This window comes from Aspergillus niger (genome assembly GCF_000002855.4).
Source record: "Aspergillus niger supercontig An01".
Taxonomy (NCBI): Eukaryota; Fungi; Ascomycota; class Eurotiomycetes; order Eurotiales; family Aspergillaceae; genus Aspergillus; species Aspergillus niger.
The window spans coordinates 3094285-3109240 of NT_166518.1; the positions used below are offsets into that span (position 1 = coordinate 3094285).

Sequence of the window (14956 nt, forward strand, 5' to 3'; positions counted from 1 at the left end):
AAACGATCAGACCCTATATACGTAAAATTCATCATTGCCACATCTAGCGGCGTAACCGTGAAACCTAACCCGTAGAATCCCCGCCTGTGGAACGCCGACCGTGGCCGCTAAAATAAGGGAACAGTAGTAGAAATAGAACCAGTGGCTGAAGCATGCCGTATACACATCAAAGAGACGCTGCGCCAATAACTGATGAATAGACGATAACAATAGTTGCAGGACCTCGGTCGCCTTCTAACGATTCTCGTTGGCATGCGCGCTGTGACCGTCCCGGTTGCCAACAGCAGCGTCGTAGCTGGGTATCGGAGGCTGTTCGTCAAAGGGCAGATCCTCGCTGCCTCTCCGACTGCCATCCGGGCTGGAATATTCGGGAGGCGGGACTTGGTCGAGATCGTTCGTATGCAACAAGGGGACTTGCTCTCCATCGACGACATTGGTCCGACTGGATCCTTCGCCTACGTCCTCGTTCGACGGGATGTGGGCAAGCTGAGCCAGGGATATATCGGTGGGTGATCGCACAGGGCCGGGACTGGCAGAAGGCGCAACACGGACAGTCGAACTGGTGCGCGCATTATTGGCATCCTGATAGACCCGTTGAGAAATCTGAGCTGCACTCTCCCGACCCGACTCTAGCAGGATGCTGCCTTGCTCGCTGCCGTAAGGCGGAGGCGGAGCCAGACTACCAGTCATCGGGGCCAGGCCCCATTTCTTGACGTTGGCCTCAATGAACACGAAGCCCATCTGACCAAAGTTCACATGGACGGAGCAAGGCCCATTGGCTCCAACAGTGGGGAAGAAATTCTGCGCTTTATGACCGTGGACAACGTCCTCCAGCTTCTTGCCATTGCGAGTGAAGAAAATTGTACCCGAGCGTGGTCGATACCCCACACCGATCACATCACCTTGCAAAAGGTGAGGACCGTACGGTGTTGGTGCAAATGGCTGGTTGTGCCTCCTATGACCGGTGGACTGGTATGCGACCGAAGTCTTGTGGAAGCCTGACATCATAAGAAACAAAATTAGCGACCGCGGACAACCCATATCCTCCCCCAAACAAGTTGTCCAAGAACGCACCTGGTAATTTGAACAAAGGATACGGTTTCGTAGTCATCCCAATACTGATAAGAGTATTATCAGGTTTGTCGTAGATCTTAGCCTCCCAGTAATAGACGTCATTCTGTTTCGGAACGGGCAAATTGGTCTGGACACTGCATTCCGAGTCGTAGAACTCGATTTCCGTACGGCCTTCGACAAAGCAATTGGCGATTTCCAACTCTGGTTGAAACTCCCAAGCCGATACTCCTTTTTCTTGAATCGCGAGGAACTGAGAGAGTGATATGTCGGTTTGTACGGACTCGGGCGGATTGGCTTCGATAAATGCTATGTGAGAGATCAGCGACAAATGCACATACGTCATGTCTTACAAGACCCCATGGTCGTCGTTTGCCCAAAGGAGCGGACAAAGAGCCAGTGACTTACCCTTCGCTCTCATATACTCCGATCGCGTGAGGTCATCCATCGTCTCCAAGGCTTCCGCCTCCTCGCGCGCAAACGCTTGCTCATCGTCGAATTCACCCGGTCGGCCGATGCGATCGAGAATAATTCTACCACGCTGAGTGTATTTGAAGAAAAAGAAAACAGCGAGTACAAGCACTGCAACGGCGGCGGATCCAAAGGCAGAGAGGACGCCTATCAGGATACCCTTGCCGGTAGAACCCGACGAGTTGCCACTGACGCTAACTAGACCGCCATTGCCTTCTGACATGGACAACAAGACATGTTCAATGTTCGAGGCGACTAGTTTGGGATCGGTCGGAGGGGGTTCAGAAGCAGCGGTGGGATTGATTCCAAGGGACGTGGCAAGAGTCGAGGGAGCATCAAAGAGAGCACCGGGCCCCGATGCCTCAGATCCCCGCATCGTTCATTGACTGGTTGGAGGTGTTGCGTCGACACGGGACTCGCTGTAACGCTAAACTGAATATTATTAGATAAGGAGGGAAAGCGACACTAGGGAGATTGGCGGGTGGATGAAAGGTTTAGGGGAGGGGAAGGAATGAGAGATGGAAAAGTTGAAGAGGAGTGAATGAGATGAGGAGCGATGATGAGGGAGTTCAAATGGGGAGAGTTGGAGGTCGGGACCAGAAACCAAGAAGCAGAAGCCCAGGAAGAGAGAGAGAGGGAGAGAGAGGCGCATGTGGGGGGCGAAAGGCAGCGACGCTTCCGGGCGATGCGCTCGATGCTTTCGGATGACAACACTCAAGGCATGTTGTGAACTCCTGAAGGAGATACAGACATTAGATGGGCCACGTTTGAGATCAGATACACTCTACATATGCCTGCCTGCGGACTAAGTTGCTCCCCAAATAACTGTCCATGCAAGGTCCCAAGCAGTCCAGGGAAAAGGGATGAGGGACTCGAGAGTCCCTTGGATGCCTGATCAGGGACTTAATCGCCCGTCACTCTTCAATAATAATCATCTCACATCAGAGACGTATCTCTTGTCTGTAAGATACTGTATCAACAGTCTGGCCAGGCCATTAGTCATACCAAATATCTCGTATTTTAGCTGTTCCATGGCAGTAAGAATACAAGGCCCGGTCAAACATGATGGAACTCCGCCGGAGACCCTGTCTAAACCCGATAGAGAGACGCAATCGCTGGCTGTCATTCCTCTCCCTCTCCCTCTCTCTAAGCGCTGTCTTATCTCCCCCAGTCCCTCTATCTCCCTTCCTATACCTTCAATCAGGTCCCTCGCCTCTGTGACAGTCCTGTCTCTATAGGCACTTCCATTCCCACTCTGCCTGTAGATTGTGGTAAGCAACAGGATGCGTGTTTCAATCCCGCCGGAGCTTGTCTCGAGCCTTGGTGCCTGCGATCTCCGCGTAACAGTGCGCGGCGAAGGGATCGATAAGTATCCAGGTATGTCTCATGTTGTGACCCCCAGGATATATACTCTTTCCTCCCTCACATTTATCATTCCCCTCCTGCTTTAATCCTGGGACGCCCGAAGACTAACAGGAGGTCCTGGCGCAGCCAAACAACATGCGCGCAAAGTGGCCATGAAGCTGGGAGTGTCCAGCGGCCTTATCTACCTGGTTGGGAAACCAACCATCAATTGGGGGGATTCCGACCAACCACAACCCTTTCGACAACGACGGTACTTCTACTATCTTAGTGGAGCCGATGAGCCGGACTGCTATCTTACCTACGACATCAACAATGACTTACTGGTTCTTTATGTCCCGGACTTCGACCTACACCGCGCAATATGGATGGGGCCCACGTTGACCACAGATGAGGCTGAACGGCGGTTTGACGTAGACAAAGTGCGCTACTATGCTTCCCTACAGAGCGATATCCAGTCGTGGGTAGGGAAATACAATGATGCCGCCCCAGTCTACATCCTCCATAGCTCTCAGCAGCCCCAATTCTCTGTCCAGCAGCTTCACATAGATGATCAGCGCTTGCTACCCGCAATGGATGCAGCGCGGGTGGTTAAAGATGACTATGAGCTTCGTATGATACGCCACGCCAACAAGATATCCGGGTTGGCCCATCGCAAAGTGCTCGAGCAAATCCACAAGATGTCCAATGAAGCCCAGATCGAAGGCCTTTTCCTCGATACCTGCGTATCTCACGGAGCGAAGAACCAAGCATACGAAATCATTGCTGGTTCGGGACCCAACGCAGCCACCCTCCACTATGTGAAGAACAACGAGCCCCTCAAAGGACGACAGCTGGTCTGTCTGGACGCAGGTGCGGAGTGGGAGTGCTACGCAAGTGACGTGACCCGCACATTTCCTTTGGCCGCCGATTGGCCCAGTTCACACGCCCGCGACGTCTACCAAATCGTGGAAGAGATGCAGGAGCAGTGTATCAAGCGCATTAAGCCAGGTGTGCGGTTTCGCGACTTGCAGGTTCTTGCCCACGACATAGCCATTAGAGGCCTGCAGAAGCTAGGCGTCCTCAAACCGGGCACCGTGGAGGAGATTCGTGTATCGGGGGCGTCGGCCATTTTCTTCCCTCACGGATTGGGCCATCACGTTGGACTGGAAGTCCACGACGTGTCCGAAAAGCCAATCACGGGAATGGGGCTGCCTAACAGACCTTGCAGACCTGACTTCATCCCAGCCATGAGCCAGTCGGTCCCCCTGCTCGAGGAGGGCATGGTTGTCACCATCGAGCCAGGCGTTTACTTCTCCAAGCTGGCTCTGGCGAATTCTCGGAAATTGCCTCAGGCGCGGTACATCAACTTCGACGAGGCCGAAAAATACATTCCCATTGGTGGCGTACGCATTGAAGATGATATCCTGGTCACTCGGACAGGGTATGAGAATCTGACGACGGCGCCGAAGGGCGACGAAATGCTGGAGATCATCCGGCGCGGGATCGACAATTAGCCGAGCCGTCATGTCAACGATTCGATTTTGCCTTGGCGGTAACAAGAGCGACTCTCGTTTCACAGTTTCTCCATTTCCCGTCAGTGTATGACGATGATGTAGCCAGTCTAGACCCTCTTCGCATTTCTGCTTGTGTGGAGCGTTGCTGTACCACTTTCAATTACCGAGTCGCACCAAAATGGCATGATTGGTCGCTGAACGGGACTGCTCTCTCTTCAGCAGTCTCGATTCCGTCAGAGGCGTTTTCCACACTCCATACCTCCCTTCCTCCTACGTAGTGTGTATCCCATCTTCATCTCCTTTCTCCTTGGATAGCCGGAAAAAGTCTATACCACACCTGTACTCAGTAGGCTAGAAGCAAATCTCATCACCACTTACCTAGATACTTACCGCCCATTGTCATCTCATATCCTCAACCAAGGAACCACCAAAACCCGAAACACAACATGAACAAAGACACACACACACACACATACACCAGATGAAACAATCTCTCCCGTCTCAGGCACACATACACACACATCCTCATCTCCAATATTAGCAACAACACAAAACAACACAACAAAAGTCCCCATCGGACCGCAAATAACCGCCCCCATCCATCCACCACCCACTTCCCTTCCCTTCTCTCCCGTATTGAACTTCTTGTCTAGACTTCACTCGCAGTCTAGAAAACCCACGATCTTTCCACACGACTCCACATATTAATTTTTTCCTTTCCTTTACGCCCCCATCGTAAGCCACAAAAGGGGGCGGTAGTAGTAGTAGTGTGGAGGGTGGAGTGGGTTTTTCCGTGCCCTAGGGCTTGCAGGTACACAGTAAGTACTAAGTACTTTTGGTTACTCATGCATGGACAACAACATCAGCAGCAGCAGCAATAATAGACGGTGGTAAAAGGGGGAGGGGAGGGTTTGGATGGGTCATCAGGGCTAGTTGGTGAGTTAGTTCGTTCATCGTGTTCTCCATTTGCGGGGTTTAGAGAAATGGGACTTCGACGGTAGTGTTGGAAACGGAGTCTCGGGGAAGACGGAAGGAGATGGGATGAGGTCCAGTGTGCCCACGTAGACTGTTGTCTTGGGGTCGGTTAGTTAGTGCAATTGGGTTTCTTTTGGTGAGAGTGAAAGAGGTGAAGGGAGGGAGGGAGGGAGAGAGGGAGGAAGGGTAAGTTGGTTTGTTTGCGAGTGAGAACAAAGTAGATAGTTGGGCCACGTTCGTTGGAAGTACGTGGTTGGAGTAGAGTAGTTATACTATAGCTACAGCTGTGCATGTAAGTAGTGAGTGGTAGGTTCGCAGTTTGCTTCCTGTTTTCCCTGCAGCTACGTACTACCTAACCAACCAAACCATAGTAAACAAACAAACGAACAGGAACCCTACTCCGTAGATACTTAGTTCAGGCATACAACTCCCTCATGAATATGCCAGTAAAAGTTTGATATCCACTACTGCAGTATATTCGGGCATGCATCCCATCTACCTACTGGAGACCTGTCTGCCAGATGGCTTGCCAGCCACGCGCTACGTAGTCGCATATCGTTATGGTTTGTCCGTGTCCGTCCGCCAGGAACAAACAAAAAAACACGCATTCATGCACAAAGAATAACTATCGATGCCAAAGGAGTATAGTTGGGACATGTGTCAAGGCTGGATTAGAGCCACGAAAGTCGGTCAAAGCAGAATTTTTCCCTTTGCGGCTTTTTCATTTTTGTGCCGAGATCTGCAGAGATTTTTTTCTCTTTTTTGCGCCCCCAAGGTAAGTGTAAGTTTGTGGGGGGGGCGGAAGTCGATGAGATTGAGGGATATACCTTGTTAGTTAGTTAACTGGTTGGGTAGGATGTTATTGATGCGGTTTGATCATTGAGGCATTATTTATTCTATTGGGATTATCGAAAAAGGTGAAGAGTGTAGTAAGTAAGTAGTTGATCCGGCCCGTCAACAATGGATCGACAGAAAGGGAAAATTGGATCTAGAATTATTGATCGATTCCCGCACAATTAAAGACAGACTACTACCATCTAAGTACTACTAGTAGACTATCTATCAGCCATGCCGCTATAGATCGACGCGCGGAGTAAATAGGAAACAATATGTGACAAGTTTGACAACTGACCAAAAGATGCCCGATTTCCTCCGTAGTGAAAGATGCTGCCGAAGCAGCCGTGGTAGGATGTTGTTGTCATCTCCTGACTGACTGACGGAATTGGACTGGCTTTGACGACTAATGCAAGGTAATTTTGGCGCGTCATAATACCCGCTCGGCCCGTACGGCATCCACCCCTCGCCACTCGGCCAGGCTGAAACGGCTTGGATAGGTGCGTGGTTATAACCAGAGTCCTCGTTGGTTTCAGTTGTAGGCCTGCCAAATGGGAGAGACAAGTGCGTGGTTATAGATATGACTAAGAGAAAGCTTTGTCGATCTAGATCACATGACATCACAACTGGGGACAGCGGCATCGGAGACGGGTTTTGTATTGTAAAAGGAGTACCTTGTTTGCTCATCGCAGAGAAAATTTGGCTCATTCGGGGCCGAGAACTTCCTTTGCATGGCGTCAGACCACTGCATTTTGGGATAATATTTTGCAAATTTTCGAAAATTCTTGGTTCATTTCTCTTTTGAGCCTTTGTTTAACGTCTCCTGATATCTAATAATTCCGTTTAATCCGATTCAGTTGCACCGTGGGTACAGACTGGGCCGCATTAAAATTCTTCTTTGTGTTGCTTCCCTTGCCAGGCGCACAGAACTCAATCAGAGGTTGTGTTAGGCAGCTAGGCTGAACCAGAATTTTCTCATTCATTGTGGAAGGCAGCGAATAGTTCTTACTGGTTCCATCACGATGCTGGGAAAAAGAAAAAGGGTATAACCAAGAATAGTAGTAGACTAAGTAACCTAGACTTGGGTCGGGGAGTAGTGACTCAGGAGAACCCTAATTCGTGAAACTTCTTTGTACGGAGTCGCGCCCTTGTGCTCCGTAGGGCCACTCGATGATTTGGTGCGAGCTAAATCACTACGCAATCACCGTTCTCCATGAGACCACATTTCACCATCGGCAAGCAGGGTTAGGTATTTCTGCTTCTAGACTGCATCAGAGTGGAGTTCGCACTCCCGAAGGTAGGGGGATGCTTGAGTGGATCCCCCCGAGCCGGATGTGAAGATTTTCGTCCTGCTTTCTGTGCCTTTGTAACCTTATTGGGTTATAGTGAGTCACACCACTGCTTTCCCCGTTTCGGCAATCGTTCGGGTTGCGCCATTCTCCATCCGCCATCCGCATCTATATATACGCCTGCTCCCTGTTCATGATCTCCTGATCCCCCCTTGGCTTGGGTTTTTTCCTCACCTCATCTCATCCTTCCCAGGGGTGATGGTCACTCCTTCCTTTCTATCGACTTAGTATAAAAAAGCCTCTTCGGACAATAGATCCCCTCTTACTGGGGACTATTGTCTTGAAAATACCCGCTCCCCTACTACACCCTTACGACCTACACCCCGAAAAGCAAGAAAAAAAAAGTTTCAACAAGCTATATCCTCCTTTTTCGCCGGATTGGACGGAGAATGGGCCAGAGACATAATCGACGTCGCACACGACCCCGATCTCGAAACCGCAGCGCCAATCCTCTACTTCTTCCGTCCCAACCTTTCCCACGACCTGTCAACCTCTGCGCTCCAGCTGTTTCCTCCGCTTTCGACTGTCCTGAAATACCCGCCCCGACCTGGCACTATGGGCATTTGCTAGGACAGAAGCGTGATCGTGCGCTGAGGATGGAGGCTTCTACGCTGGAGGCGGAACAGTATCGCCTCTTTGGCGGTGTCCCGGGCGACGATGTTGGTCTCTGTTATCGCATGTTGGAGTACTTCGGTGGACTCGATTATATCGATTGGTGAGTTGTCTCAACCGAGCAATCAGCGTTGGACGAGCAATGACTAACAGTTACCGCATAGTCCACAATCCTTAAACGCACTACCTGGGTGACTTTAACCCTGCAGACGTCATTGGGCTTTTTTGCAGCAATTTCATAATTGTCGTCCAGGCGGTGGAAAAAATAATATTTTCAACAAAACCAAAAAAGGGAAACGAAGGCATACCCAAACGGCACGCAAACCTCAACCGATCGCCAGCGGGCCCCATCCCGACATTATCGAAAATCAAAATCCGACATCAGCGAAACCAGAACAATACCAGCCCTCGAAATAAAAGCGCGAGAACCAGTTTTCAATGGAGGACCCAAGTCAGTGACTTGTAGCAATGAAGATCCCCTCTCCCTGTAAGAAGGGAGAGGCGCGATTGGATTGGTCTTTTGAAAGGCTTGGCCATGTGAACGCTGGCATGGAGGAAACCGGCACGCTTGCAACGTCGAGATCAGAGGGTCTGCCATGTCGAGGGCTTATTCGCTTTCGTGGGTCGAGTTCGTGCCCGACCCAGTCTCCGGTCATTTTGGCGCTTGAATTCCCTGCGGAGCGGGTAAGTGACTCACATTGTGCAGATTCTTTTTGCATTTCCGTCTGTCTAGCGTGTAGGGGACTCCGTTCCCACGCTAATATCCAGAGCTGGCTCTGATGCTCGAAATTTATGAGGAAACGAAAAGTACCAAAAAGTTTGGGATGGCGTTCTAAAATTGTCCATTCCTGGGATACACAAAAAAGAGGGATACAGTTTTATGATGAAATGAAGCTTGGATGTGACATGCTTGTATACTCTAAACCCGGAGATTTCCTGTATCCTAGTAGATAGACCTGAGCGCCGTACAGTATCAGTATGTACGGCTTGACATTAGTCAAAAAAATGTCACCATGATAATTCATTCATACAACAGTCCAGCTAAAATGTAGTCATCGCAATAAGAGTCATCAAGGTACTAGTTAGTCACGCCTTGCGGAGGACTAGTTAGTTAAAAGTCAAAAGTAGACCCAAAACTAAGCACATGACCCTGAAAGCCTGAATAATTGGGACCAAGCCACCAGTTCCATTCAGGCAGGCGGTGTGGCCCCCCTACGGCCCCGTAAAGGACACGGTCGATCACAAGGTACAGCCGACGCCGATGCGGATAATCCCATCTTGTCGACAGTTACTCCGGCCTACTCTCTCGCCTTCCCTCCATCTTCCACACTCTTTTGTCACGCCTGACAGAGGGATAATGCTCCTCTATTATACTACTTGAATCCTGTACTAATTGCCTTGATCTGCTGGACATATCTGTCACGCAGCGAACTCAGTGTCCGGGAGACACTTTTTTGTACCAGTCCTGCCCGCTGCGGGCGACCGTGTCCATTGTGAAATTGCTTCACCATGTCTACCGACTACAATTATGATGACAAGGTTAGTCGCCTATTGGATCGGACGCCAATAACGCACCGTAACTAACATATCCAATAGGGACAATTTTTCCCGTTCTTTGTCCTGACCCTCACCAGTCTTGTCACACTCCCTCTCACATACAACCTTCTCCGACCGAGCAAGGGTTCGTACTAGCCTTATCCCCTCTGGACACTCGCGGGTATCTGGCGGTTAGATGTGATCTGTACTAACTGTCCCATGTCCGCTGCAGGTCTCGAAAATACCGCTCCCCGGATAAAGTCCGAGTTCAAGCCAGAACATGCAGAGCTTATTGAGGCGCAGAAGCGCAAACGCTTGCGCAAAGAGCGCCGCATCAAGCGCATAATCACTGTTGTCGTGGGTTACGCTGTCATGGCATGGATGGCCTATTTGATCGTCGTCACCGCGAGGACTGTGCCCAAAGTTTGGGACCCTTATGACATTCTGGGTGTTTCAAGGGTGAGCATTCAACCAGTCCACCTGGCGTTTTGGTCGCGTCCTCCAATAACTTATGTAGCTGTACTAACTGTAATAAATTTCAGAGTGCCGATGAGAAAGCTATCTCGAGACACTACAAGCGCCTCTCACTTATCTATCACCCTGACAAGATCCGCCCGGACCCCGCAAAGAATGAGACTATTGAGATGCTCAACGAGCGTTTCGTTGAGCTTACCAAGGCATACAAGGCGCTCACCGACGAGGAAATCCGCAACAACTATATCCAGTATGGCCATCCTGATGGCAAGCAGAGCATGAGCATCGGTATCGCTCTGCCCACGTTCATCGTTTCGGAGGGAAACTCCAAGTACACTCTGCTGGTCTACGGTGCACTGCTTGGTGTTTTGCTGCCATACATTGTCGGGAAATGGTGGTATGGCTCCCAGCGCTACACTAAGGAACGCGTTCTTGTCGCAAGTGCCGGAAACATCTTCCGCGAATACAAAGAGGACATTACCGATGGCGGCATCGTCAACGCCCTGTCCTCCGGCGCAGAGTTCAGGGAGATGCTCGAGGGACCTAAGATGGATGCTGGACTGGCCAAGCTTGAGAAAAAGGTTCTGGCTGAGGATTCTACCTTCCTGTCGCCTGAGGATCGCGAGGTTATTAAGGGTCTGGACGAATCGAGCAGACGCAAGGCTCTGGCATTGCTGTGGGCTTACCTTGGCCGCGTTGACCTGGAGGACACTACACTCAACGGAGGTACGTGATTTTGCATCCAATGCGTCTAGATGATCTGCTAACATTCGTGTACCTACAGAGAAGTACGAAGCTGCACCAATCGCTCTGTCGCTGAACGAAGCTTTCACAGCCATTGCTCTCGCATTCGGTAACGTCCGACCCATCCTGGGTTCTTTCCGGACCTCCCAGCATCTCATCCAAGCTGTTGCGCCTGGCTCGTCGCCTCTCCTGCAACTCCCTCACTTCACGGAGGAAGTTGTCAAGTCCGTTGAGGGTGCCGACGCAAAGGAACACTTCACCGTCCAGAAGTTCATGAGCATCCCTGAAGACAAGCGTCGCAGCCTCACTGTCGGCGCTGGCCTCATGTCCGAGGAGCAGTACACCTCCGCCGTAACCGTCGCCAAGCAGCTCCCTGTCCTGGAAGTCTCCCGTGCCTTCTTCAAGGTCATGGGCGAAAAGGTCATCACCCCCAGCAGTCTCGTCCAACTGGTCGTCAAGGCCCGCTTCATCCCTCCTGGCTACAGCGCGGACGTCCCGCCAGTCAACCCCACCGACCTCGAAGACATCGACCCCGACGAAGACGACCTCGACGCCATCATGGGTCGCAAACCCGCCAAGAACAAGACCACCAAGCTCGTCAACGGCGTCAAGGTCGAAGAGAAGGTCGAAACCATCCAGCCTCCCCTCGCTCACGCTCCCTACCTGGCCCGCGACCACTCGCCCCGGTGGCACATCTTCCTGGCCGACGCCAAGCAGGGCAAGATGGCTGTCCCACCCTTCACCTTCACCACCTTCGACAAGCCCCTCTTCGACACCGACGGCAAGCCCACTTTCAATGTGCAGACTCTCAAGATGCAGTTCCAGGCTCCTCCCCAAGTCGGTGACTTTACTTTCGTCCTGAACATGCTCTGTGATAGCTACTTAGGTCTGGACACTAAGATGGAAATCACCCTTCACATTGATGACCCCGCCAAGGCGGCCGCTTTGGATGAAGAAGATGATATCAGTGAACCTGACGAGGGTAAGCCACTTTCCCCCTCTCCTCCCGTAACCCTTTCTCTCACAGTACTTAAACTTGATACTAACCAACATGATGTGATATAGACTCAATAGCCGGCCAAATGCAAGCCCTGAAGACCGGCCAACCACCCAAGAAGAAGACCAAGAAGCCCTCTGACGACTCCAGCGACGATGATGAAAGTGATACCGACGGAGATGCAGGAGATACCAGTGACACGAACACAGAGACCGATATTGACGACTAAAGCAAGTAAAGTGTGGGGATTAGGATTCTCCAAGTAGAGGAAAGAGAAAGAAAAAGAAAACAAAATCAAATCAAATCAAACTCATTTTATACGGGATACTACTACTTCTGCTGCTACTATACTACGGGAGTTTTTCAGCTGCTACATCCAAGGGATCAATGTTGTGATTGTGTCTCATGTGGATGGAGTATTTTCAGTTTTGCATTTGCATTGTTGTTGCTTGTCATCATTATATAACTTACTTACATACCATACCATACCATTTTCGCAATGAAAGCAGAGAAATTTTTCATATTTTCCATATTCAATGTCTTTTATTCTTATCCATTAGGATCCATTTCTAATTTATGGTGTATATCAGTATTTTCGTATTGATCTTCCCCTTCTGATCGTTTCTTGATCATGTCCATTTTATTACCCGTAGGTAGTGGGTAAGTTGGAAAGTAAGTAAGTACTCTTGTTCTGATGTAATAAGTAATAGTTTTTATTCAGTCTGATGTTATGTTTTATTTTTACTGGTGTCGATTTATTACTATTAAATCAACTCTTCAACTGCACTTGTGGGGCAATTGCATAACGTGTTTGTGTGGCTTGCATGCTGGCTTGGCTTCTTCTGGGTCTACAGTAGTAGTGGACTAGTCAGCACCCCTCCCTAGTTAACTAGCTAACCAACAATGATGCCCTTGCTTAGTAGTTGCTGACTGACATTAGTAGTAGTAGTAGTAGTAGTAGTAGTAGTAGTAGTTATTTGCTGTATGGGTTAGACGAGATGGGGTGCAAAGGGGACTAATTCAATTGAACGTTTGTTCGATTCATTCATGGTACGTGCATGTCTGCGGGACCAAACCCTCTAATCTCGAGGGGTTGTTATCTGCTCCTATTGATGCATGATACATGGTGTATATGTATGTTGTAGTAAACTGCTCGCTTATCACTTCTTTGTTCTGTTCTGTTCTGGGGATATATGAGAAGAGAAAGAAAAGAAATGTGACCAGAAACTTGAAAGAAGGAAGGAGATAGGGCATGCGAGTAGAGTAGAAAGAGTCGGTGTATCAAGTCTGAGAGAGACTTTGATGGTGAAGTAGGGGCCTGTATAGGGGCCCAGATCTAGTAGTAAAGAACGCATAAGTCGAGGAAGGTCAAGGAACCTAACCCCTCAACGCCTGTGACCTTGCTTGTACATGTCAGTGGATCCTGTCTCGGCTGGCTTGAGCCGAGCAAAACGCCGTGCCGGGTATGATATGATATAGAATAAACATTGCCGAGAGTTTCACAGGTACTCCGTAAAGGGCTATGATAGAGAACAATAAACCGTACGCAGCACGATACAGAGCTAAAGAAAGCAGAAAAGGCGGCCAAGAATGGCTGTCAGCCTGTATAATGTGCATGTACAAGGAATGAGATATGGACGGCGACAGTCAGGCCTGTCCAATGAAAGAAAGTGGGTAGAAAGAAGAGTATGAAAAGGACCGCAGTCACTTGATAGAGATACTAGGATATGTGACCACCCCTATCCACATGTATATGTCCACCCAGATGGAAGAGATGGGTAAACAGGCTGCTCTGCTGGTACATGGAGGTTAAAGTCATTCATCATGACAACAGGGAATCCCGATGCGGATGTGGGCTGGTGCGAGCCTGGCCTGGCTGCCACTCCAGTTTCTAGACGGGCTTTCGTGGGCCCTTCATCACAGCTGGCAGCCATATAGTAATAGAGGGGATGTCCATGGTCGGCCATAGAAGGTACAACTTCCGGGCATTTATCTTCACTCGAGAGGCCATGTGGCTCCAGGTTTGTTCGGGGCAAAGTCATCTGGTGGTATCCAGGATGAGAGTAACTATGATATTGTCCCGAGTGAAGGGGCTGGACAGGTTGCAACTCCCATTTCCAAGGCTCTGGCCCCTTGGAGGAAGTAGGAGTGATAGGACTGCAACTACTGGGAGTAGGATCCGGAGGAGTGGCCGGTTCTGGTGAGGGATCCGTCGTAGCACTGCAGTCCGTCGAGGTAGACAGGAACCGCAAATACCGCAGGTCTTCAGTATCCTCCTCGGGCTCCTCTGGATTCTCTTCGGCCTGTTTGATCAATCCGAGACGGTCCAGGATGGCATGAGTTAGAGGCTGACCGTCCGAGAGCTCGACGAGAGGCTCGCCGGGAAATCCTTCCTTGTCAATGCACAGTTTGTATAGCCTTTGGAGCGCCTTGACAACCAGCGAATGGTGTGATTCCAGCATTTCAACGAATCTATTCACACTCACAGAGACCCGTCAGTTTTGTCAGTCCATAAAGGGAGAGCACACTAAGACAATGTAGAATAGAAATCAGGACCTTACCCTCGAGAGTATACTTTGGTCTGTGTGGCCTTCCGTTCCCGGAACAGACACGGATGATTGTAGGCCGAACAACGATTGCACGGCTGTTTCCCATCACACTAACATGAATGAGCATGGCTGGCCAACGATATAGTGCGCTGAGGCCAGGGTAGAGGTGAAAGATGACAAAGAAGAGCCCAGTACTTCACCAACCTTGGTCTTCTTAACTCTGCAACGATCGCAAGCCTTCAGCACATGCTTGCGTTTGACACGAAAGACGCGCTGGTCATGCTTGTCATCTCCCAGTCCTGCGCGAGACTCAAGTTGCGATAAAGATGATACTGCAGCAAGATTGTAGATGGCGTCTGGGAAGCCTGGGATATGCGATTTGGGTCGCAGTTTAGGCTGCCTCGACATCTTGCAGGGGATTCTCGGTGTGCAGTCAAGATAACAACAGAGAGATGAAAGAAAGGAACCTTTGCGCACACCCACAGA

The 14956-nt window shown here is 50.2% G+C and overlaps 6 protein-coding genes across 6 annotated transcripts; 3 read left to right on the top strand and 3 right to left on the bottom strand.

The window, feature by feature from the left end:
• Positions 1-234: 234 nt before the first annotated feature.
• On the bottom strand, positions 235-1918 carry An01g13030 (uncharacterized protein; the record flags this gene model as incomplete). The annotated part of the gene is made up of 3 exons (XM_001389668.3): positions 235-998; positions 1075-1380; positions 1480-1918. 3 exons carry the CDS (start codon positions 1916-1918, stop codon positions 235-237), a joined length of 1509 nt encoding a protein of 502 aa, XP_001389705.1.
• Positions 1919-2825: 907 nt separating this feature from the next.
• Positions 2826-4400, top strand: An01g13040 (uncharacterized protein; the record flags this gene model as incomplete). Its single annotated transcript, XM_059745032.1, has 2 exons — positions 2826-2919; positions 3019-4400. The coding sequence occupies 2 exons, from the start codon at positions 2826-2828 to the stop codon at positions 4398-4400; spliced, it is 1476 nt and encodes a 491-aa protein (XP_059599822.1).
• A 2030-nt stretch (positions 4401-6430) lies between these two features.
• Positions 6431-6960, bottom strand: An01g13050 (hypothetical protein; the record flags this gene model as incomplete). Its single annotated transcript, XM_059745040.1, has 3 exons — positions 6431-6449; positions 6508-6753; positions 6884-6960. 3 exons carry the CDS (start codon positions 6958-6960, stop codon positions 6431-6433), a joined length of 342 nt encoding a protein of 113 aa, XP_059599823.1.
• Positions 6961-7947: 987 nt separating this feature from the next.
• An01g13060 (uncharacterized protein) lies at positions 7948-8636 on the top strand (the record flags this gene model as incomplete). The annotated part of the gene is made up of 2 exons (XM_059745044.1): positions 7948-8273; positions 8402-8636. The coding sequence occupies 2 exons, from the start codon at positions 7948-7950 to the stop codon at positions 8634-8636; spliced, it is 561 nt and encodes a 186-aa protein (XP_059599824.1).
• Positions 8637-9679: 1043 nt separating this feature from the next.
• On the top strand, positions 9680-12150 carry An01g13070 (uncharacterized protein; the record flags this gene model as incomplete). Its single annotated transcript, XM_059745050.1, has 6 exons — positions 9680-9709; positions 9767-9851; positions 9939-10165; positions 10249-10816; positions 11016-11906; positions 11990-12150. 6 exons carry the CDS (start codon positions 9680-9682, stop codon positions 12148-12150), a joined length of 1962 nt encoding a protein of 653 aa, XP_059599825.1.
• A 1510-nt stretch (positions 12151-13660) lies between these two features.
• Positions 13661-14878, bottom strand: An01g13080 (uncharacterized protein; the record flags this gene model as incomplete). Its single annotated transcript, XM_001389673.3, has 3 exons — positions 13661-14393; positions 14483-14580; positions 14675-14878. The coding sequence occupies 3 exons, from the start codon at positions 14876-14878 to the stop codon at positions 13661-13663; spliced, it is 1035 nt and encodes a 344-aa protein (XP_001389710.1).
• Positions 14879-14956: the final 78 nt, after the last annotated feature.